This window comes from Haemorhous mexicanus, chromosome 3 (genome assembly GCF_027477595.1).
Source record: "Haemorhous mexicanus isolate bHaeMex1 chromosome 3, bHaeMex1.pri, whole genome shotgun sequence".
NCBI classification, from domain to species: domain Eukaryota; kingdom Metazoa; phylum Chordata; class Aves; order Passeriformes; family Fringillidae; genus Haemorhous; species Haemorhous mexicanus.
In genome coordinates this window covers 25,391,861-25,416,475 of record NC_082343.1, presented here as the reverse complement: position 1 = coordinate 25,416,475, position 24,615 = coordinate 25,391,861, and the positions used below count along the sequence as shown (strand labels likewise).

At 38.3% G+C, this 24,615-nt stretch overlaps 1 protein-coding gene across 5 annotated transcripts in view; it reads right to left on the bottom strand.

The window, feature by feature from the left end:
• Nucleotides 1-24,615, bottom strand: part of EML4 (EMAP like 4) — a 146,813-nt gene that overhangs the window by 60,219 nt on the left and 61,979 nt on the right. For all 5 annotated transcript variants that reach the window (XM_059841149.1, XM_059841150.1, XM_059841152.1 and 2 more), the window contains exon 2: nucleotides 7,512-7,694. In XM_059841149.1, coding sequence (XP_059697132.1) covers nucleotides 7,512-7,694 — 183 coding nt within the window. The remainder of the gene's footprint in view (nucleotides 1-7,511; nucleotides 7,695-24,615) is intronic.

The window sequence follows — 24,615 nt, the reverse complement described above, 5'->3', positions numbered from 1 at the left end:
GCTCTCCCAGCACTGGGCTGCACACCTCTGCCAGTATCATGTCATTCACCACCTGCTAGCGTAAGCAGTCTGAAATTTTTCAGACTGAATAGCACTTAGCTTTATCTGCTAGTTTGGAACAAAAGCCAGATGTAAACTGAAAGTAGAATGAAAGGCAGTGTATGGTGACCAGGATTAAAGCCAAATTGTCAGAGATCAAAGTGGTAAAAATGTCTTTCATGGGACAGATTCATCTCTGTTCTGATAATTTTCATAGAATAGTATCTGTAGAGTTCAAAAGAAACATTTTATTAACATTTGTCAAGTTTACAAATGTGTGAATGAAAGATAAGTAGGATTAGAAAAAACAGACCACAATAAACCAAAAATCTATTTCCCATTCTTTATCAGCCTTGATTACCTATCTGGGGAAAAAATGAAGCCAAGCTGAGAGTGGTAAGTTTGAAAATGTGTGTCCTGTGATAACATGATAGCTTTTTCCTCCAAACATACTTACAAGGTGCTGGAGCTGAGAATCAATTAGTAACTCACTCTTCTTCCCAAATCCAAAACTTAGAATATTTTACATTAAAATGTAGTTGATTCTGTTAGATTTGCTGAAGCAATTTCCTCAACATCTTTGTATTTGCTAATATTCTGACAGTGAAACTGCCTGTCTTACAAGGAGAACCCAAACACTAGTTTCTCTTCTTCAGGTAATTTCAATTTAGAATAAGTACCTGCAGCTACATTTAAGTTACTTCTCTGGCCATTTAATTTAAGTAGACTTAAAAGAAAAAGCTCAAGAAATGACACCTTAACCAAAAAAAAAAAAAAATTGATTTTTGAAGGAAGATTTTTCTTTTTTTTTTTTTCCTCATTGAGGCATACAATATCAAATCCTTCAACAATCTTAAACTACTTTCAGCAAAATGTGACAAAGACTTCTAGATTATAAATATATTACATGCCATGGAGTTTTCTGCCTGGAAGGACAGAAAACCAATTTAGTACTCTTACTAAACAAGTGTACAGTATGTGTAAATCTCCAGAGAGCCCACAGAGTGAGCTGTGGAAAAACAGACAGAAATAGCTGTAAGTATAGCAGAACATAAGATTTTATCTGCACTTCCTTCCTAATATAACAACATCAAAATCAATAGAAATTATGACAAATCTTAGACTTGGTTCAAGGTGTTACAATGAATTGCATAAAAGCAGCTAATTCTAGTTATGGCTCTGCTTTCAAAAGATGTCAAGTTCCTCAGCCCATGGAAGATGCTAGCAAAGAAACAGCCTGGGAGCCCCAAAACTCTTTTCAAAGAGAGTACTGCATTCTGAAGGGTAGGGAAATATTTTCTTCAGCATTCTGTTTTATTCAACTACTTCACTTAAATACTAAGAGTCAAATTTTGATTAAAACTTTTTAGGTTGAAAAAGTGTCCTCCTCTTTTATCACATGAAGACAGGTCAGAGTGAGACATTAGATTTCAAATAATGAACAGAACAAATCAGGATCAATAGTTCAGTTCTCTAACTATGGGCTTGCTCCTTCTCGTTTAATAATCAAATTTTAAGACAACTAAGTCTCAAAAAACTTTATTACAGTAATTACAACAAGGTGAAAAAATAAACATTCTTTTTATTTTTCTTTTAATGGAAGCCCAACTTTACAAATTTCAACAGACAGCTACAAAACATATATTACTTGTAATTTCCTAATAAAAGGAAAAGAACTATCCAAATAGAGGCATGTTAATAAGCTACAGTTTGAGAGTGCATAGCTAATGCATAAACAACTTGAGCTCCAAGGGCATCTCTCCTAGTAGGTAGATAAACTAACTGAGATGTTGAGAGTAATTAAATATTTATTTTTAGATTTTTATAAATGGTGACTTAACCCATATATTTCCAACTTTAAATGATCCTCATAGGGATATAAAACTAATTTTTCAGGTATTAGAGAAGCCACGTCTCTGATCTTTGGGCAGGCATTTTAAAACATGCTGCAGGAAACTGAAAGACTTGTTTGGCCAATTGCTTATTCAAATCACACAGCCCTTTTCCTTCTCCCTTCTATCTTATTTTGCTGTACTTTCCCAGAGGCACCATCTACATGCTCAACCAATTACCAAATTAGCTAATTCTAAGACGAGGAAATAAATTTTAACTATGGTAATTTGAAACTATTTGATGACTCTGGCAAACAAATGATGAAAAAGCCACTCAAGTGTTATAAATAAGGAGTTTTCATTTCAAAAATTAGGTGACAAGACTGAACTCTTCCAACATTACAATTCTTAGTTTGAGAAGCATCATGGAGAACATCAGAGTACCACTCAAGGAAATTTGCTCACACTGCTCTAAAAGAAGTACACAGGTGCATAAAACATACCCAAAACTGTAAGCATATGGAAAAAGAATAAGGATACTTATCATCACAATCGAAAATATTCCTCTACAATGAACAAGATTATTAGGTTACAGAACTCAAAAAGACCCCTCTGAACTTTGTTCTTTACTTCTCCATCCTAAACTTGGTTTAGCTGGTTAGTGACCCTTAGTTCATTATAGCCCTCTAGATCCAAATTTTTTAAATAAAGAAAAATATACAAAGAACATCAGAAAGGTAAGTGTAACAGAAGAAAATAAAATATTCAGTAGGTCAGAGCAGAAGACAGGAAAAAATTGTAAGAAATGCAGAAAGAACAGATGGCACTAAAACCAATCCCTGGGAAATGCATTAAGACCTCGAGAGTATCATTATTTGTTATGTGAGCATGCAGCCTGCAGACTTCAACAGGACTATCCCCATGAGTAAAATGACCCACATACAAGCTTGCCAGGCTAGTTTTAATATTGTGGATAAGAAGCTATATCCATACTACTACCATTTTCCTATGTATACCTCTATTTTCTGTTTCTTTAACATTTACTGATTAGACAACATAAACACGTAATGAGCTATTAGAGTAACTCTGTTTATTGAATAGTGTAAAGACTAAAAAAAACAAAACTCAAATCTGTCTTATGCTTTTGTTAATGAAGCTTGCTGAACACCTGAAAAGTCAATTTTTGTTAATATAAAACCAAATTACTTAATGTTACTGAAATGAAACCACCGTTGAGATAAGGAAAAAATTACATCTGAAGAAGTACTCTGCTTACATGAGTGCAATGAGATACATATACTATTTCATACAAGAGAAGGGAGCAGGAAAAGAAGGAAAACTCAATGGGCTCCTCTTATAAAAGCCCACTGCACAAAGGAAAGAAAAAAATATGTAAAAAAACCCCTACCAACCTCATTCCTAGTACATACCTGATTTTCCAGGTCTCCAAGATCACTGCTTTAAGTAACATAAAATGCCTCTCATTTTGCCACTCTTCACTGTCATGGAAAACCCTCTCTGCAAACTGCCATTCACTATTCCAATTCCACTTTGTGAGTTGAATTTGCATATGAGTTATTTAATATCAATTCCTGTCCAAGCAATAGGAAATATTCCTCCAAAGGTTTAACCTTTGTCAAGCCTCCTCATTATTTCTGAGTCCAGAAAAAGGACATGAACTCTTTGTTTCTCTGCAGGCAGACGTCAGATATACTTTTTCAGGCACAAGCTCATACTCCAGTGAAATGATTAGTCTGAGATATTTCACTAGTGCCATAGTGTGCCACAAACTTGTCTGCACACCCAGAGCCTGAGGGATGAATTCTCCTGTTACACACATTTTGACACCCTGGAAGATTTTAATGGGTTTACCAGGCACCAGCTGTGAGCCAATCTATCTTGCTGGCAGCCACAAGTACCAGACTGCTTTATGCTTTCCTTTTCTTCAGTGTCCAGGTAATCTTTGTTTTTGGAACTTTTTGTGAATGCAAACAGTATCAATCATGCATCAAGAGCAGAGGCATGTGGCAACAAGAGTGCAGAGCTGCCAAATGCAAATAATTTCCCACGAAAGAAATTCTTCTTACCAAGCCATCTATTTAAAAAGAAAAGAAAGAGAGAAAGAAAAGAAATGAAACCCATAAACTCACCCCCACACTATGACCCTAACAAGCCCCATAGCTGCTGGGGAGAGGATCCCTTACCAAGCCTTTTCTCATTTCTAACCCCTCAACACTATCTTTGGACCTGGTAATTTCTCCTTTGTGTAGATATTCTGAGCTGCATGCAGAGATGGAGAAGCACTATCACAATCTTTTTATATTGAAAAGATTTGCTCAATTTAGAATAACTTGGCATTGGGAATTTATGTGCAAATAGTCCCAGCCTGCTTTTCACCGTGAAATACAAACAAGTGCTAATCCTGCTGCAATCCCTACTAGAGGTATTTTCCTTACACAGTCTCTCCACTACATCCTTTACTAGGAGACACTAAGGTGCCTAAAAAATCTTGCCCTTTATCTTATCTTCTACAGTCCACAAATCCCTGGATGAAGAGCCTTTTGCTTCTTGGACAGAGCTTTACACATAAGATCCTAGGTAGCAGCTTCCTGACTGAGAACCCTTGAGTTAGAAATAAAAAATCTATGAAAAAAACCATTAATTTTTTTCACTGGAGACTGGACGAAGCTCAAAATAAGCATGTGACAAAATGTAGGAGAAAAAAGAAAAGCAAATATTTAAAGGATAATGCAAAAAACTTTATCTTCAGCTACTGTTTCAATCTGTCAATCTAAAATAAAGGAAATTAGGAACAGAATTAGATCACCAGATGTGTCATGCAGACAAACTAGACAAAGGATGAGGAGACCACTTTTTTCACTAAGTCAAGCCATCAACTTCAGAACAAGAAAAATCAGTGAAAAATGATCAGGATGGATTTGTCCCTTTCAGTGTGATTCACTGTCTGCTCACAACACCTATTTTCAGCCTGTAAAAAATGTATCTTCATAGACACTGCTAAGGTGGCAACAAGAAAAAAAATGGAGAAGTTTTAAAAAACTAATTTCAGCAATAAGTAGAAGAGCCACCCTTCAAACTATGTTAGTAATTACCTTGTATTAAACTTCCTTTATTTGATGGAAAGACTCAGGATGGCGTTTTCTGGTACAATTATTCTTGTTGAGTTCAGTCTGTTTTAAAAGTATTTATCTCACTGTGTTGCCATACATCAGATTAAACACATCTCTCCCCGTGTATGCAGAAGGACATACACACATCTATTCTCTTTACTCATTATTTATGTCAGTATGTATTTAAGGGCTGCTGCAGAGAAAAATACTTCTGTGATTGAAAGCCTCAGCATTTATTTTTAAAGACAATTTACTTATAATATTTTACATGAAAGTGCAATTATTGTAATGCAAAAATCCAGATTCTTGACAGGATCACAAACACCAAAATGAGTTTTGGAGGAATGCAGTTACCTTTGCAGCAATCATGACTTGACTAGTAAGTTGGTTATATGCATGCATAATACTTTAAAGAAAACCTGACAATTACTTCTTTAGTATTATTTTTTAATGGCAATTCAGACCATCCCCTAATACTACTTATTCAAAGAAATTACGCATTTATCTCTGTTAAAACATTTAAAGAGTTTTTTGGCCATTGAAAAAAATTAAAATACAGACATCAAAAGTAGAACCTAGGCTGTTGCAAAAAGCGATGTATGAACTTGTTTTAATCCCAAGTTTATGCTTCAAGTCTAAATTTAGTCTCTTAAAATTCCAGTCTCTGTATGTAAGCATTTTCTTCTGTGAATTCTATATACAGCTGATTTCATGATTAACAGTGAAGTTAATGTGTTGTCTGGTGGTATTGTGTAACCGAACACAACGGGAACACATCCATCACCAATTAAGTACAGTGCCAATTAGTCATAATTCATTTAAGTTCAGTGAATTAGATCATACATGGATATATCTGTCCCTGTTCCCATATCTTTCTTCACAGTTCCCTGCTGCTGCCATTCATTTGTAGAGATATAATATGACCAAATGGAAGACATTCCACCCTCCCTCTGCTCTGCCTCCCCCAAATAATGAGTTTATTTCTCACCAAACAAAAGGACCTAGAGAACTGAGTACGGTCCCAAGACCCCCAGAAAGGAGATAGCCCCAAGGCATTTTGCAGAACACAGGAAAACTGCCCTGCCTGTACACAAAGTTTGCTGGGTGTTAGCTCCAAGCCAAAGGTTTTTAGCCATGTTTGAGCACATCCCAGCTCCTCTGCATTTAAACAGGAAGAATGAGGCACTATGGTGCACACAGTTTTTCACTTGGACATTTTTCTTTCTCATAATGGACAGCAGACAGCAGAGTGATTTTGTAAAAATATCCACTAAAGCTATATTTAAAAAGAGTTGGAAAAAGAAGCTTCAATCTTGATGAGACCGGACATGTAAACCGGGTAGATAAAAGCTGCATTTATAAGCAGAGATGACAGCAGTCTACCATTTAGCAAGCAAGAGAGAATGGCAGGATTCAGAACCCAAGCCAATTAAGCATCATGACTTCCTTCCATCTGGCAGAGAGACTGCAAAAACACTTAATTAAGGAATTTGATCCCTCTGTCACATCTAAAATAATTCAAACTTTCAGCCTATATGAAGTGGTCACCCAAACAAGCACAGGCTACATTGTATCACTTCAGTGCTATACTGGCAAAGGTGCAATTAGGGCACTGCAATACTCACAGAGGGATTGATCCCAGAGATCTCTATGCTGCATGGCATGATGTGGTTACATGCAATTATGGCGAATTAAAACTGTGATTTATTTGAAATATGACTTAATCTTTTATATAATCAGAGACCTGATATACACCAGAAACATACACAGCCATAATTCTCTTCAAATACACAACTTTAAGTTGGAGTAAGTTCAAAACTCAATTCAAATACTTCTCCAGAATACAAAATGAAATGTCCATGGGGGATGGGGGTGAAGCATATAAAAATTAGTGCAAAAAGTATCTAGTTTCTTTTATTTTTAAACAATCCTACATATATCACTGCTACAGTATAAAAGTTACTAGTGACTAACGAAACGAGCTATTACTGCTACATGGTCATTTCTGACATGAGATCTACTGGTGGTGAGTTCTCTATACTGGAACAAAAAATAACTACATTCAGAAAGCCTTCTTATTTGGTGGCAATGTATTTTGGCTTTTGTTTTGGTTATAATTTAGGAGCAAGAGAAAATGTGGTCTCTAATATGCACTTTCATGAGTTATCTCCAGGCAAAGTCAAAGCTGAGACTCAAAACTGTCCATAAGCCCCAGAACCTCCAGTGGCAGGTTAATGTTCCACCACTGAAATTAAAACAGGAACCTTTCAGCAAGAAGAAAGGAAAATTTTCAGGGGTATCAAGACCATAAAATTGTTACCAAGCATATTTCAGATATCTCTTGGCTGTATATATTTAAGCCACTATTATAAACCTAACCCCTCCAGCTCAAAATAGATCTGCCTTCCCAAATGAGACAGAAAAGGGAAAAAACAAGTGACCAGTGGAGAACATTCTGACATGATAACACAGCCTGACTCTAGGAAGAGTTTACCAAATTTGGCCTTACCTTTACTTGGTGCTGATTTTCTCACAGAAGCTACATGGTCTTCAGAGATAGCAAGACGCCTGAGCACATCAGCCAAGGCTGCTTTTAGCACGGTGATTTCATCCTCTTGTTGCTGCACTCTCAGCTCCAGGGCTGAAAGACGGTCCTGGACATCGGAGGTGCTGGCAGCTGAGATGCTGTCATCTGTACAGGGGAAAAGCAGAGCAGAAAGAGGCACTGAAATGCTTTGTTCTGAATTAAGAGCCACAGAAAGAGGCATGTACAGCACAGTACATCTGTCCCATCATTCTGAAATACTGAAGACATTCTAACAAACATGTTCAGGCAAATAAGGAACAGATATTACGGCAAACATCAAATTAATGCTTCAAGACAGAAATCATTACTAAGACAGAAGGCTTAAAGAGTGTGGACCTATCAAAACCACAAGAGAGAATGTGCTTCCTGTGAAAACATGCTCACAAGCAGAAGGAAGACTGAAATTAACCTTATTTAAACAACCAACTAAATTAACCAAAAAGGTAAAAAACTGTGGTAAAATTCTGCAACAACACTGTTGTGGAACTGTTGAAGAATTTTAACTATGACTCTTAATATTAAAGCAAGTTTCAAAGTTAAAAAAAAATTCCACAGTTGAACATCCAAGTACTGTTAACAATGACCTAATTGCATCAAGCAGCAATCTCAATTTAAATGGTCTAGATCAGACTTCTTAACTTCAATTCCTTCTCTTTAACTTTTTTAACATCACCACCCTGGATGTGCCAAAAAACATACAACCTTATAACACTTGGCCTGAAGCGAAGAGAAAATAAATGCAGTAAAAAACGTTCCAAAAATCTGTTTGGCCACACAGAGATAGATTAGCATTGAAGGCCTAACCCAGCCAAATCTATTCTTCAGTGGTAAAAAGGAAATTACAGCTTCTGCTTACTCTTTGCCTTTGACAGTTCTTTGCATTATTTCTGCCAAGCCAAAATAACACATAACAGATTTCTGTATTTGGCTGTTCTAATAAATCATAGGCCAATCACTTAAAAAAAAAACCTGAAAGAATATGTTACTCAATCACAAGGTACTGAATTCCTTACCCATCCTGTTAGAGGCTTCCTAAAAACTCAGTAACGAACTTCTAATATAGCTTTACAAAAAATCACCTGTATTCTATAGTTCACTTAAGTTCATATTCTACAAAATAATTACAGCAAATTTAAATGTAAACAGCTAGTACTATTACTGTGATTTGCACAGTAAACTTTGATTCACACTCTAAACTTTAGTTTTCACTAATCTTAGTAAGACATTAAGGAGCAAAAGCTTAATATAAGCCACAATCCTAATACCTTGATTTTCCCTAAAAAAAAGCCTTAATCTTTGAAATACTTGCATAAGGGCACATTCAAAATACATGTAAACAAAAGAAATACTGAGCCAAATTCCTCCAATGAATTCATTATGGAAGAGATTAAGGAGTTTAACGCTAACTTCCACTCAGTTAAAACATGATAGTCACTACTGAATGACCAACAATTGAATCAACCAAAATAAAGAATCATAATTAATACTTTCACGATACAAACAGAATTCCTACAATAATTAGTAAAAAACCCTAAAAACCTTTTAGTAATGAAATATATCCAAAATTATTATTGATAAAGGAACATTTAAGGTTAAAATAATAATCCTAAATAAACCCCTAAATGACAGTTTCGCATATTGTTTTAGTTCACTATTTGGTTAATGCAAAAGCAGAAGTGTACACATCATGGTTAGTACTATATTCATTCTGGCTGATGAAAAGAACTGCAGGGGAATTTATTAATTAATTAATAAGGTACATAATCAAATTGAGACCCAGAGTCAACAGATTAGGACTCAACAAAAAGACCTTTAATCCCCTCATCCATAACTGTACCTCCCTATATGCAGAAATCCACAGCCCAGCACATTCAATGCTCTCTCAGTAGGACTTTACAAACCCAGATCTGTGACACCTACCCCAGGTTGAGAAGGGCTGTGTAAGATTCTTTTATTAAAACCTTCAAGTTCAAAACATAAATCCCCATCTGTTTTAAGGAGCTGGGAAAAGTTCCTACATGCATACACACCAATATGGCATACAAAAAGGAACCAAGGCAAATGAACATTAATCCATGAAGAAAAGCTTTTACTTCAGGAAAGCACATGGACTTAAAATATCATATAATTCATATTTCTACTACCCTGCAAGGATTAGCTGCAGTGGACCAGACAGAATGAACACTCCAGAGAACAATTATTTGCAAAATATTATAAACTTTTTAACTTCTCTTACACTGACTAGCAGTCCAAACAGAAAAAAGCAGCTTGACATTTCCTAAAAAAAAGAGGAGGGGGGGAAAAAAGGGGGAAAACTCCTCCCAACTTAGTTTTTTTGATTTTTTTGTTGGCCAAAGTCTTTAATTAATAGATATTATCCACTATAATGGATAAATTATGGATACATTCCCAGGCTGCATAAACATACAGCAGATCACTATAAAACACTTGCAAAAGGAATAAGTAGCTATGTCAAATCATCATTTTAGAAGCCAAATATTACTGTGCTCCCTGTGTAGAGTCCAAACAAGAGTAATTACCAAACCAGGAAAGGCTCCACTGCTGACTGGTCTCTCTGATGAGCACAGAAGCAAATGCTCTGCACGTCCCTGGATATCTGTATTTCCCATGAACTACTAACATTGACCAGACTGCTGCTGTTGAACCCCAGCACCCCAAAACTGTGGTGCGGCAGCCACCTTAGCTGGCTGCTGCAGCTCCCAAAGGCACAGTTATGTCACTACTAGAACTTGGAAGAACAACAGCCCTGTGAGGGTGAGCTGCAATGCTCTGACCTCCTCAACACCTCCGACGAGATGGCAGAGGAGCTGACCAATGTGCTCCTCGGGGAGCTGCGCTGGGGAGGCTCAAGCCTTGGCACAGCACAGACAGGCAGAAGGACCCTCAAACTCAACTTCAACCCAACAGCTTGTCAGAAATGGAAATGAGGCATGAGGAGCAGGCCAAGAAAGTTAAGCCACTCAGCTGATTCCAAACCAGGCAAAGCAATGTGTCCTGTTGTACAACGGGAGGCTCCAAACCACCAGTGGCTGCCTTGCATTGCAGAGAAGGCACAGGACACACAGGAGACACTGAAAGAAGCTGGAGGACAAGGATATCACTGGGAAATCAAGACTAATTTGGTTGATCAAAGAATACAGTAGCACACTTTGGAAGACATTTCATTGTTCTTTATCATTCTACAGAAGCAGCGTCTGTTTCAAGTGATGACAAACATATAATTACCCTGGCAACTATTAGAGAATTAAAACTAATAATTCCCAACCCAAATATCTCACCCATTACAGCAAATATTCATCTGAATTCCAACATGCCCTTCTTGGCAGTGTCTTGAAAAGTAACTCAACAGGGATTATCTTAAAAGAAGATGCCCTAAAAGCAAACAAAGCTGGAATCCATGAAATCATTCTGACAAATCTGCACAGTTACACCTTTTCTTCACTGAAGTTTTCAAAATATCTTCCAGATTTCTCTTTAATTGAAAACATATTTTATAATCTAAAGTACTACTTCAAAAGAAGTTCAAGCTAAAAAAAAAAACAACCCTTCCTTCAAGGACGTGCCCTCCTACTTCAGAGAGGAAACAGCTCTAATGTAAGAACAAAGCCGGTCAATGGGAAGCAAAATTCCATCTCCTCCCTTCCTCTTCTCCCACTCCTGAACATCTGTCCTTTCCCTTGTGCTGACATAGACATGCATCTATCCAGGCCTTCCATAAGCTGCTCTTCTTCTACTAAACCAGAGGGAAATTTATTTTAAAAGGGAAACCAGTTAGGCAAATAGAACAAGTAATTTGTAAGTGCAGTCAACTATTAATTCATTCATTTGATTCATTTTAAAAATACCTTTTTAGTTATCTGTTTATTCTTATTATAACCTAACCACCATTTCTGATGCGCTGGTCATGTTTCCTAAGCTGTTCATGACTTATGCCTTTAAGGGACATACTGGGAACAGGATCCAGTGTGGAAAAAAAGCACCATCTACAGTGCTCACTGGTAATAGTGAGGAGACATCCACATAGATGTGAATCCAAGGTATTTCAGTCTTAAAAAGTGGTTAAAGGTAAGAGTACTGACATTCAAATAACAGCAAAAACATGCTAGGTCTAACCATACAGTACTACAACTTTCAAAATAAGATGTGCTGTTATTTGTCACAGTTCATCAGTTTGATTTTTTAATTTTAGCTAGGAAAGCATCAATTCTTCCCTTGCTTTTGGAGTAAGAAGGGATATACATGGGATGCTTGTATTCAGTACTCATGAGAGACCGGTATGAGTCTAAAAATGAGGGTTCATTTCTCATGGTCAATGAACAGCACTGAACAGACAGGTTCCACTGTGTGGGACTCCTCACAGCCACAAGCATCAAACCACTCCTAGCAGATCCAACAAGGCAGCAATTCAAACTGCCCCTTAGCCTGGGCCAGGAGTCCAAAACCAGTATCCAGGACATAGTGATGGTACTTAACAAACCTTCCAAACCACATATCACTCCTCACATTTCATCTAGCAGGCATCTGAGGGTACCAGCATTTGAACAGCATCACCCTTCATCATTTGCTGCCTAGGAGAATGTTGAACTGGTTACATTTGAAAAAAAAAAAAAAAAAAAATCTTACTGCTGAACCATCTAGTCTGGGCCCCCTCAGCAAATCCAGAGCATCCATTATCACCCCTCTGAGTCAATTCCTCCCAGCTTTGACTAAATCTAAGTAAGGAATTCATTTTAGACATAAGCAGCATTAAAGAAAAACAAATCCTACAAACTCCAGCCCATGGAAATGTAAACCACGGGGTGGAAAATCCTGTGTTTTATCCAATAAAGCTACATAAACCACAGGTAATTTTAAACCCCTGGCTATTCAGGCACCCACAGCATTTTCTGTATTCTGCCCAGAGTGGTAAGAGTCTTTTATTAGGGAAAAGGAACAGAAATTACTGAGACTGGTATAAAGATCTGGCTGACAATTGCGGGAGATAACTGTCCCCAAGGAACCTTTTCTCATGAGGACCATAATCTGCTCATGTGTGAGGGAAAGTATGTATTTGTATAACTTCCAATTTTTTTCTAAAGAGCACTGAAAAATTTGACTCTGGATGAGGCTTAAATTTCCAGAGAGATACCAGACAAATTTATTTTTCCTATACATTATGAGAAAGAAAACTCTCTTCAGTTTTCTGCAGATCATCTGTCTTGAGAGTAGCTTATAAAAGGTGCAACGATCAAGAATTTTGTTCCGTATCTGTAATTCAGAATTTTCAACAACAACAGTAACAAAAAAAGTAGAATTAAGGCTCCATACTTTTTGCTCACAGTATCTCCTCCAAATGCCACCACATGCACAAATTATCTCAGTTCTGTAAAGGATGTGAGTCATGGAAAGAATCCAAGAATACTAATTAGAGCACAAAACATGAACACAGAGGATTCAAAGAGCTCCCCCACAACCCAAATGATACTGCATTATCCTAGAACCTAGAGCTTATGGCATGGAAGTGGAGTGGGAAGTTCTCCCCAGCTCTCCCTTCCTGCAAGCGCAAGACTCTGGCCTTTTAACTCTCTCAACTACCTTACATATCTTTGGCTTCCTTTGCTAGTTTTTCATTCTTTTCCCTAAGCTTCCAGTTTTCTTGCACCAAATTAAAACCAATGCACTTCTTGATCTCACTCTCGTTACTGGTGACACAAGTGTAAATTCTTTATTTTCTTTTTAGAGTAACAATGCAGATGTTCTGAGATAGCTACAGGTAAGTCACTGACTGTAGACAGTGCAGTATATTAACATTTTCAACACTAGCTAAACCTTAAATTTGTCTCCTTCAAAGACATTTCTTCAGGTTTTCAGGAAGGACACACTGTCACACTCATTTGGTCAGGATTGATGCTGCACGAGGACCATCACATCAACCAGACTGTCTTCCTTGCACAGCTCATGAGATTTTCTTCATGTTTCATACACCCATCTAATTTTATCCTCTACAAATAGTTAATCATAATAAAAAAAAAGATATAGCCATTACACTAGCCATTACACAAACCATTTTGATCACAAGTCCACAGCAAGCAGTATTTTATTTTTCTGTAGATGATCCATGAGATTATTTTGCTGAAGCCAATGAATGTTCTGCAGGGCAACAGTTGCTACTGGCCTTTGGTATTGTGGACTGCTTTATGGTCAGTCTGAAGCACGCTCATGTCTGTGAGCCTGCATCATTACATTATAAAGAACATGATCCAGGTTTTCAAGCAAATTTATTTGAAAGAGTTATTCTGACACAGAAGACGATTTATCACTTCATATCTAACAATTAGTAGCTCTACTTGTATATGCTAAACAGATTTGTGCACATAGGCTTTCATATATTTTTATTTTCCTGAGATGAAAAACCAAGGAAGGAGAAAGATAAAAAGATAACACAAAAACATCCTGACAAAAAATAACCCAATAATAACCACAAATTACAGAAAATAGAAATATTTTTGTAATAAGCTTGTGTATCTGCTGCTGCAAACACTCAGTTTTAATACAGATAATCTAGAAAAACATCAGCATGAGATTCACAGGGCACAGCCCCACCCATACCATATTTGATCAACATGAGTGTTCTGCTTGCCTAAGTTTCCAGTAACTGTATAACTTACTGGGCACAAAAATTTTATATTTAATACTTGCTGATACTAGCTTTGATAGGCAGACTGCAAAAACAGAACATTTACAGACATTTCTCATATTTGACACAGGTATCCATTTGATTACTTGAAGAGGCAGATAATTATGCAGGCACTGCCTCATATCCTTCCCCAGCTGCATACTCCCTATCAGCTCCACCTCCACTGAGATGCATCTCAAGAGTAGACAATTCTTACTCTTACGGGGTTTTCCCCACCCACTGCTTAAAAAGCCTTGTGGTTTTTAAGTACTTTTCTTCCCCTAACATTGCCTGCCTCCTGATATTGCTCTTCAATGCTTGGCCTTGAACCTGCAAGACAAGTCCCTCCCCTTCCAAAATACTGCTTCTGCTACAAATCAGTGACCTCTACATCCCATAGACAGAATCCACAGTGGCTATGGGCACCCACTTGGGATCCCCCATATAAATGGCTCAGCAGCTATCCCAGCCACCCCAAGCTCTTATCAATATTTGGTGCCACCCCATTTTCATGTCACAGTAAGGAGAGGGGCAGGGGGCATCTTTACTAACACAGAGACTTGGAAATTTACACAGAAACCAGAGACAGCAGCAATAAACTGCTCTACTCTAAGTTACACATGCATTAACACTTTAGCACACATAGATTAGTATTCCTTCACTGGAAATATTTCATATTGTGCAAGAAGTGATAGAACACTTCCATTCTAAAATGCTAATTTAAAAGTGACAAATTAAGCGAGCAAGAAATGCTGTAGGTTAATCCCCATCCTCCCTAATGCCCAAACTAATCTAGCTAAAATTTTCTAAGAAAACAACCTTTCATATGCTGAAGAAGTAACACATTCAAAAGTCTTCCTTTTCACCAAGGGCTCAGCCACCACTCAGCTCCCTGCACCAAAAGCAAATGGCACCCAAGCCACCCTATGGAGAAACTCAACCGGCTTTAGCTCTACAGGACAAAGACAAAGCCAGCTCCCGCGTGGGGCTCCGCGGTGGCCACAGCAGGACACCAAGAATAGGAAAGCATCTCTCCTGCACTCCCCCAAAGCCTCACTGCAGAGGAGTCTGCTTGCTGTGCCTACCCCAAAACACCAGACCTCAGTGAGGAAAAGTGCTCAGCTCCCACCAGGAGCAATCAGGCTTTGACATGTACAGGGCAGTCCTTCCTTGTACTTTGACAAACAAGCTTTTCTAATTTCAAATTAGGCGACTACTTAATTAGAAAATTAGGTAATTAGCAGATGCTTTTGACCTTAATCTCTTTTTAACGACACTCTTCATCTGTTAAATGAAATTAAATTCATCATCCCACACTGCCTAAAGGTTAATTAACACTTGTGGGCTGTAACCTAAGTGCTACCCTAAGTGCTGTAGCAAGGTCAGTGTTTAAATGCATGCAATTTCTCAAGAAGCAAGATTAAGAGCCTTCCCATAAAAATAAGAGAGAGACACACAAAGAAAATAAAGTTAACTCAAAATACCAACCAACTGCTATTAGAGGAAGAATAACCTTTTCAGAGTTCTAACTTGGAAGAGACTATGACCTCCATGCATCTTACTACTTATATGATTTCAATATAGTTTTGAAGGACAACCCTAATTCTGACTTTTAAGTTCAGTCTGACTTCTAAATTGGAACGCTCTTCTTTAACCTTATGTCCTTAATGCACCAATCCACAAAAAGATGGCAGCATTAATTGTCACTATCGGCCCAACACAATGAATGATGATAACCACAGTCAGGCTCAGACAAAAGTACTGCTATCCAAAACATCACAAAGCCCAGTGAATGCACAGAGGTCACAGAGAAACACAGGACCATCTGAAACACTGGTTTTCCTGGAGTACTGTGCAAACTCATTTGCACAGACAGGTACCAGAGGTTATGCGGCAGGCAAGCAAGTTGGTGTGGAGGCTTGTAAATGGAAAGGAGGGCAGAGGAAGGAGGGAAAAAGAGAGAAAAAAAGAGCACTCACAGTAATCTCAGATTCTCCATTGCTCTCTCCACCTTATACCACTTTTTTTTTTAACTGCTCTTGTCACAGTGATGGTGCTAATTCATGCTCAAAGAAGTGTCAATATATTTAGAAATTTTTTTTCAAAATTTAAGCCCAAATTCATACAGCTTACCTCTGATTATCCAAGCTCTATTTCCAAAACATAAACTTTTCTAGTAACATATGAATAAATCCAAGTTTGCGAAACATTCAATCTTTAGATTGCAACAACACAGGCGAAGTCCAACATTCCCCGTTACTGGCAGCCCGTCTCCTCTGCTGCAAAGAATCTGAATTCAGTAGTACCAACATACTTTCAATCTGACACTTATGGCAATCTTCCAATATCTTAAATATTTATTGTTTATCTGGGCAACTAACTTAACTGGGTTTTTGTTTGTGGTATGCTTTTAACAAGTACGTTTTTGCCCTAGAGGGAAGAAGTTTCTACTCTAAGATTGCTATATTCTCATCAATTCTAGAGTACCATTACAGCAGCAAAACAGAAAAGCACTGAAATCATTAAGTGAGATAACATCAGGCAAAGCAAAATAGCCTCTTCTTTTATGGATACATTTTATCTTGTACCATGCGATGTTTACTTACAAAATTCTACTCATCTCAAATCCTGGCACACAAATTAATAATCTCTAGTTTCTGTTATCTAGAAATCAAGTTAGACATTATCCCTGTAAATAAGTGTTGGAACATTTCTTAAATTTTGTACTGGCCGCTTCATTGTGCTGTGCATTTCTTTCCCCCAGGACTCATAAACATCTAATTTGTAACATCAAAAATACCACTCTACAAACCGTTTCTTTGATCTCATTCTGTGCTATTCCAAGCCAATCTATCGTAAGTGCCACTATGCAAAACTCCATCAAGAAAAATAGAAACCTGGCCTGTAGTAATAATTTCCTTTCCCAAAGAAATACGGACCTCCTTCTCCCAAAACACTCATCTACCCTGCAGGGAAAGCCTTCTCTTTCAGCACTGCTGGAAAAAGCAGGATCTGAGCATTTTTGTGCTCAGCAGAAACGTTCTTACCCCAGAGTAGGGGGAGGCACAGCGCTGGCATACACAGTGCTATTTAACAGCTCTTATCGTGCCAAGTCACAGGACACAGTGATTGCAGATAAAGGGAAAACCTGTTTTGAAACAGACCCACCAACTCACTGCCTTATCTTAGTTTTCTGGTATTTCAGGTATAAGAATTCCTTCTACTTACTCACAGCCCTATGTGGCCACTGCTTTATTACCTCTCCGTACCAGAGCCCATTCAGTAAAACACCAACTGTGAACTTCACTCCAAGCTAAAGTGACCTTGAAGAGCTACTGTCCCTCTTTGTATCTTCTTATCCAAAACCTAAGGATGACAATCTGCTCCCTCCCTTGAAAAAAAAAAAAAAAAATAGCCTCTAAGAGACAAGCCTTCTGGTGGGAGTATTCATTCCAGTATTCCAGGTGGGAGTACTCATTCTGCCGCAGCAGGGCAGGAGCAGCCGGTTGTGCTTGCAAGGCTGTCATGCTTCATCCATCCCCCTGGGCAGCATCTCCTGCAGAAGGCACCCCTCATCCCAGCTCTGCAATACAAATGTTACCCTCCCTACTGCAGAGGATACCATCTCACAGCCATTCTACCTCTCCCCTGTGTTGTAAGCAAGAACAGACACAAGGCTTGGTTTTGATATTTTTAAAAATCCACTGTTTCTTAGGAATGCGAGACTAAAGCTCTCTAATCACAAACTTGATCCAACACAGCACTTGCAACTGCAGCAATCAAAATCCCGCATTTGTTTACCTCCACCAAGAAGCTTCCACAGCTTCTGCAACTGCTTACAGCTTTGGTATTAGAGGAAAATCCCTACACCAGCTCATGTTTGCTCCAGCTGGAACCAAATCCACAGCAGTTTGGTTTGGTTGGGGTTTTTTTGCATAGAAAAGAACTAACCCATCTCCATAAAGACCAATCATACTATAGACACAGTTAAGCTAGGACAAAGCACATGGTTCCCACACAGCCAGCCTGGAAGGTGGTATCTGCAACTACTCATCACACATTAACCAATTTGGTTACTAGAGAGGAGGAACTAGTGAGAAATAAATGGAATATCTGCACATTATGTGCATAAAACACAAGCCAGAGAGCAATAAGAAGTATCTATGCTGGTGAAAGTCAACAGCCACCCTCAAAAATGGGGAGTGAGCATAAATACAATTAAACTGACTTGTTCTTTAGCTAAGGTCTTTTGTTTTGTTGTGTTAGCAGTTAAGCAGCCCTGGTGAAGTAACAGCTGTAAACAAAGTGGGTGGAAAGCATTGCTCACACCTTTCCTGCTGCTGCCACCTGACAGGAGACTGACTGTCCTGCAACACACTGCTTCTCAAGAGCTGAAGAAACATCAATATTAACATTTGTTATTTTGCAAAGATAGTCTTTTAGACAATTCAGACTGCAGACCTGTCACCAAGTGTTGCCGCACTCTCCTTAGCAAGGACACTATCAACAAGTTCCCACAAATGCCCTATAAACAAATGAGGTAATTGTGAAATGAAACAGATTTAGTTCATGACAGGAAAGAACTCTTGAACAGCATGGCAGACATCTCTATGTGTCACTGCACATCTACTTTATAAAGCTGCAGTTAGGCCACTTCTGCAGAAATTAATGCATAAAACTGAAGCCTGCTTTAAACATAATTTCAGTTGCTAATCCTGGCACTATTACACCTAAAATGGAAAACTCTCCAGAAAAGGGAGGAATTAAGTCTCACCTTTATTTAGGCCAAACCACAAAGCAGATTTCAGAACTGAAGCAAAGCAAGCACAAACACTGGCTAACAGTGTTACACAATGCTACAGCTTCCCAGAGAAAAATCAATCACTGAGGAGAACACTTTGGTTGGCATAGGCAGGCTAAGACCTTCTAAAATTTCACCTTGAAGGTATTTTATGCAGAAGTCCTACACAAAATTGAACTATCACAGTCACTGTTGATAAATCACACATGCATGTGTGCATGGAATTTGCTTAGCAGGAAAAATGCCTTTCCGTAAGGATGCTTCTTCCTTTCTTCTCAAAGGACCCTGTAGGGAAGCACACTTCTGTGTGGAACGTTTGGCAAATTCTGAACACTCAAAAGGGATGTATCTATCAAAATTGCTTAAATACATGACATTTTGTATCATAAACAAATTACCTATCTGATCTTCCTACAGATGGGGTCTCTCAAGCATAAAAAAATCTTCAGGTTTCTTTTTTTCCTACTATTGGCTACAAAGTAACAGTTTTTAGGAAAAGACACATAGCCCTTCAAATAGCAACAATGACTGATCATGGATATGCCCAGTATTACAAACATTGCAAGTGCTACAAACACTGGACAGGAAAACAAGACTTGAAAGTGGTTGAGACTAAGTAACAGCAGTGTCACAAATTACAAGTAAGTTGCATTTTTTCCCATTTCCTTCCTTCTTCCTCAAAATTAAGGCATTAATCAATCAAGAACTGATAACAATCAAAGCAACCACAGAAAGTGAAGATTTTAATTTGTTAAAGGACACAATTAAAAAAAAAAAAACAAAAAAGCAGTTTTTTTTCTCCAAAAGTACATGAGCACCAACACAACCAGAGAGCCTCTGAATTGCCATTCAACCCACCACTGCCACATCAGCTGTCAGTCCCTTTTAGATCCAGGCCAAAGCTCTTCTCTGGTTATCACTGGGTAACACTTCCAGCTTTTTGTAATACATCAGGAACAGCTATGCTAGGTTAGGCCTGCCTGAACCCACAGAAATAAAGTTTACAGATTTTTTACTAATACACTCCAACTCACAGTGAAAAGTACTCTGGAAAAAGCTACATATTGTAGGTCTCCAGTGTTTGCAATTCAGTTTCATTCTCTTTTTTAAACCCCGGAGGTTTTTATTTGTTTGATAACTGTGCAGGGAACAATCTAAAGCCAAAAAGATAATAGTTACTCTGAAAGCAGCTATTATCTTAAACCACTGAATTATCTAGTTTATTCCACTAATGCTTATGTTTTAGGACTGATTAATTCCACATACACTTAGTAAGCATTAGCTATGCTAATTCAGCTATTTATACATAAAAAAGAACCATCCAGGAGGATACTATTTCCACATAATACTGCCAACCAAAATAACAGGATCCTTCATGCATGAAAAATATTCCTCCCACCAAAACAGAATACACAAACAGGAGCAAAATTATTTTATTACTTTTCAGCATCTTCTAGACTTTCTCATAATCTTATTTGACGACCGTAATTTTAACAAAATATGTTTTTTTGGGCCGCAACGTGGGGATGGCCAAATAAATCAGCAGGGAGTGAGCCCAAGAGAGAGTTAACAGCACCTCAGCTTCCATTCTGTAACTACACAAGCACACTGCTCTTACTCAAGACTAAATGCCAGCTTGTTTAACCTACTAATCCACATTTACTAACCTACTGTGTCAACATGCTCCAAGTCTCTGCCTTCACTTAGCCCTCTGCAACTCCCGTGCAAGCCCACACTCTAACTAGGTGTGACCATTCTTGCAGCCTGCAAGTTGCACAGGACAAAGTTCTCATGCCAGAGCGCTCCGTGACACGCAATATGTACATCTGGGGGAGCTGGGGAACACTTCCCAGAAAGGTGGAAGGACAAGTGATCCTGCCACAGCAGGACCAGGAGCACAGCGCTGCCTCTACTGAGCAAAATTCTAACAAAACAGTTCGAATTATTTATAGTATAGAGCGATACTTTTAAAAGTTTGAACTGCATCCTTCAAAGAAAAAAAGTTTGTCAAATTTGTTTTTTCCTCTCAGCAGTTTTTCATGTCACTACATGCCTAAAGGTTTCCTTGATTGCAAAAATGCATAGAATATTGTGAAGATTGGCAATTAGAAGATTTCTTCAGTGAAAGTCATTAGATGTTTTCTTCAGTTCAATGTTGTTCATAAATAATCATTCAAGACTCTGAAGCTGAAAGCAAGCAGAAACACTGGAAGACACTGAGTTTGTTTCCACACATTAAGATCAAATCAAAAGTCAAAACAACAAATTGTCCTAACTTTAATATTGATTCAGCCTGCAGTACTACTGTCTTGGGCATGGTTTCATTTGCTCTTAAGCCAGTCAAACCGTGGGCTGCTGCTAAAAGGGATGATCTTCCTTGAAGGATCAGGCTGCTTTTTCTACCCCAGTATCTGCTGAAGGACATAATTTTTGGTGGCTACCTGATAGAAAACTTTTTCCACCCCCATTTAGTTTTCACCTGGATCAGCTCACTAGCCAGCTCCTGCCAAACCTCTGCCCAACAGCCCTGAGGGCCACTCTGCCACCACACACACAACATAACCCCAGCACAGAAACTGCACAACATCAGTGCAAACCACTCAGGGTGACACCTGCAGCTCTGATTTTTTTCACCTCTATCACCTAAGAAAAGATTAAAAAATATCTTAATGCTCAAGACATTGTGGCATTTTTTAACCAAATAAGTCAAATCATGCAAAAACCTGAAGGGTCAACTCAAACCAGGTTCTCGTGGAAGTGAACACTCCCTTTGATGCATTTCAGAGGTATCAAAAATTAGACCGTGGACATTACCATGGTTTTAAATGCTTCTGAAGAGCTTCACAGGCAAACAAGGGCATACCCCAACAAATTGATGCATCTTTAGAGCATACAAAGAACAAAAAAGGTGCTGGAAGAATAGAGCAAAGCAAGAAGACATGTCTAAATCCTGGTTTCATGATGCACAAGGGCATCTTCTCATCCCGCAATAAAGAGCTGTGACTGACTGCCATGTCTGGTTATTCCTTCTTCCCTGCTCACAGGGCAGGAGCTGCATGTCCAGCACTTTTCCTGTATTTCTTTGCAAGTTCTGCTCTCAAAGCTGCTCTGGCTCTGTGCAGAAGGAGCACATTGAAGAAGCCAGCTGCAAGAGGGAAGTTTCCAATGCCACCTCTTTCCTGCTGAACTTACTTCTCTGTGCCAAGCAGGGGTGCGATGTAGGATTCATAAAGATACTTCTTTAATCGGGGCATTACTCAAAATTTGAGAGCAAAGACTTGGTGCTGAGAAAGTGCCTGCAGTCAGAACCTTTCTAGCTGACCTTTAATGACAAGTTTGCTGCGTCAACTCCACCTCTGACATTTCACCAATTCCGATACTTCAGCAACTTCCAAGCGTGGCTTGCAGTTGCTTCAACTTGCAATTACTTTCTGCAACTGCTAAAAAACACTAACCATTACCCTGCACAAGTCACTATTATCCCCTCAACCCCCTTCTGATGACTAATACATGTTCCTAGAACTGCTCAGAGCCAGCTAGAGATCTTAACTGGCAAAACAGAAAAAAAGTTACCCAAAAATGATACTACAGTTTAAAAAGGTAACTATGAAGTTAAAGAAATGAGACTTCTATTGAGGCAACGTACTGGGCTTCTAAATAGTGTGAGATAAAAACCCCTCCCGAGTTCTACAGTATTTGAAATTCTATATTGTGTACACACAGTGCTGCATGCACTAGAAAGAAAAAGGCTCTTGTAACACCCAAATACTTACAGCACAGTCCCCTACGTCAGATACTAATTCAAATTAAATACTTTTGCACCAGCACCTGTGCAGGGAAGCAAGGCAGCAGGAACAGCAGTATGTGCCAGCCACTGTCACTGCCTGCCAGCGAGGCAGGTGGCAAAGCCACTGCCAGTCGAGGCGCCTTCCCTGGCACAGTGACAGCCCCCTGCCAGAGGCACCGAGCCCAAGGCAGACTCAGTGTCACCCCCAGAGAAATCCTGCAGGGCCACAGACAGAACCCCACCTTTGCCATCAATGTTTCCAGGAACTGGCCAATCCCACTGTGAAAAAACCCTGAGCATACTCTCTACTAGTCTTAACAGTAAAGACAAATGCTTACAAATCAAGAGTCTGAAAGCAAGCAAGCTTAAAAATACTAGGATGTTGGAGTTTGTTTGGATTTTTTCCCCATATATAAATAGCAATTTCAATGTCAAGTGCCACTGGAGGCGAATATTTAATCTAGAAGCATGCCAACTGAAGATTTGTTTGCAGGTAAATATTCCCCTTGGTCAAACTGAAAATTTCTATCCTGATCTGTATTGTCTGAAATAAATTCAAGCCCATATTCAATCTGATAGCTATCCTCTTCCTAAGGGACATGTCTTTGCCTTAGCTTTAATTATAAAAGGCTAATTAGAAAAAAAAAAACAACCAAAACTTTCCTACTGACACCAGACAAGCTTTTTAAAAGATTTTATTAAGCTGCCTATCAGCACTTGTACACTATATAGTATAAGGAAATGCTAGTTCTTTACTGCTGAAATAGGAATTAATTTTTAGCTTTGGCAAGAAACGGGCAATGAGAGGTATGGACAATGACACCTGTGCACAAAAAAAAAAATAAATTTCACAATTAAAGGTAGTAAGGCTTCTATGGAAAAGCATATCACTATAGGATACTCATTAAAAAAAATTATATGCAAAACCCTCACCTGAAATACCCTACTGTCAGTATAAAGCCTTAAGCTCCATTAAATAAAGCAAGAATGAGCATGTCCAGCCCAACAAAAAGAAGAAAAAAAAGATACTTTCTATAACTTAATCTCAGGCATTTCCATACTTGTTACCAGTGCAAATTTGCAAAAAGCCCTCAAGGCTGAAGTTAGACATTTCACAGGAACAAAGGACTTGTTGATTCTCCATCATACCAGTTTCTTATCACTCTAACTTTACACACAACCCAAAATGCAGTCATTGGAAAACCTGATATAAAGGCATATTAGGTTTAACCATACAAGTAGGAATCAAGTTTTAAATCAACAAAACATACTACCCTGCTAAGAATATCCAAAGCCACATTTTCTTTTAATTACAAATGACAACTCTTATCCAGCAAAATACTTAGTTTTTAATCAAGATTTAAAAAAAATAACTTCCTCAGACACAGAACAAAATTAAAATAGAACATTTGCATTCAGAAAAGAATGCATTTCTTGCATCTTGTTTTGTTGGATTTCTACACAAATCTCAAAAGTAAGTCCATGATGTCCCACTCACTTTGAAACTTCAAGATACGCCTCAAGCTGAAGTTTGAGACACTGTTACATTTTGTACAGACAGCCACAGAAACCCCTGTTAAAAGCCATTAAAGTCAGTGGAAATGTTGGTCACACAAACCTCTACATATTGGTAACAAAGCCCCAAGCTACAGACATAAAATATGTTGTTCTTTTGAATTTTGTTCTGAAGACAAACAGCTAAACATTAGCTTTTCTTCTCCACAGTAAAAATCCTTGCAAGCCTGCGAAAAAAAAAAAAACT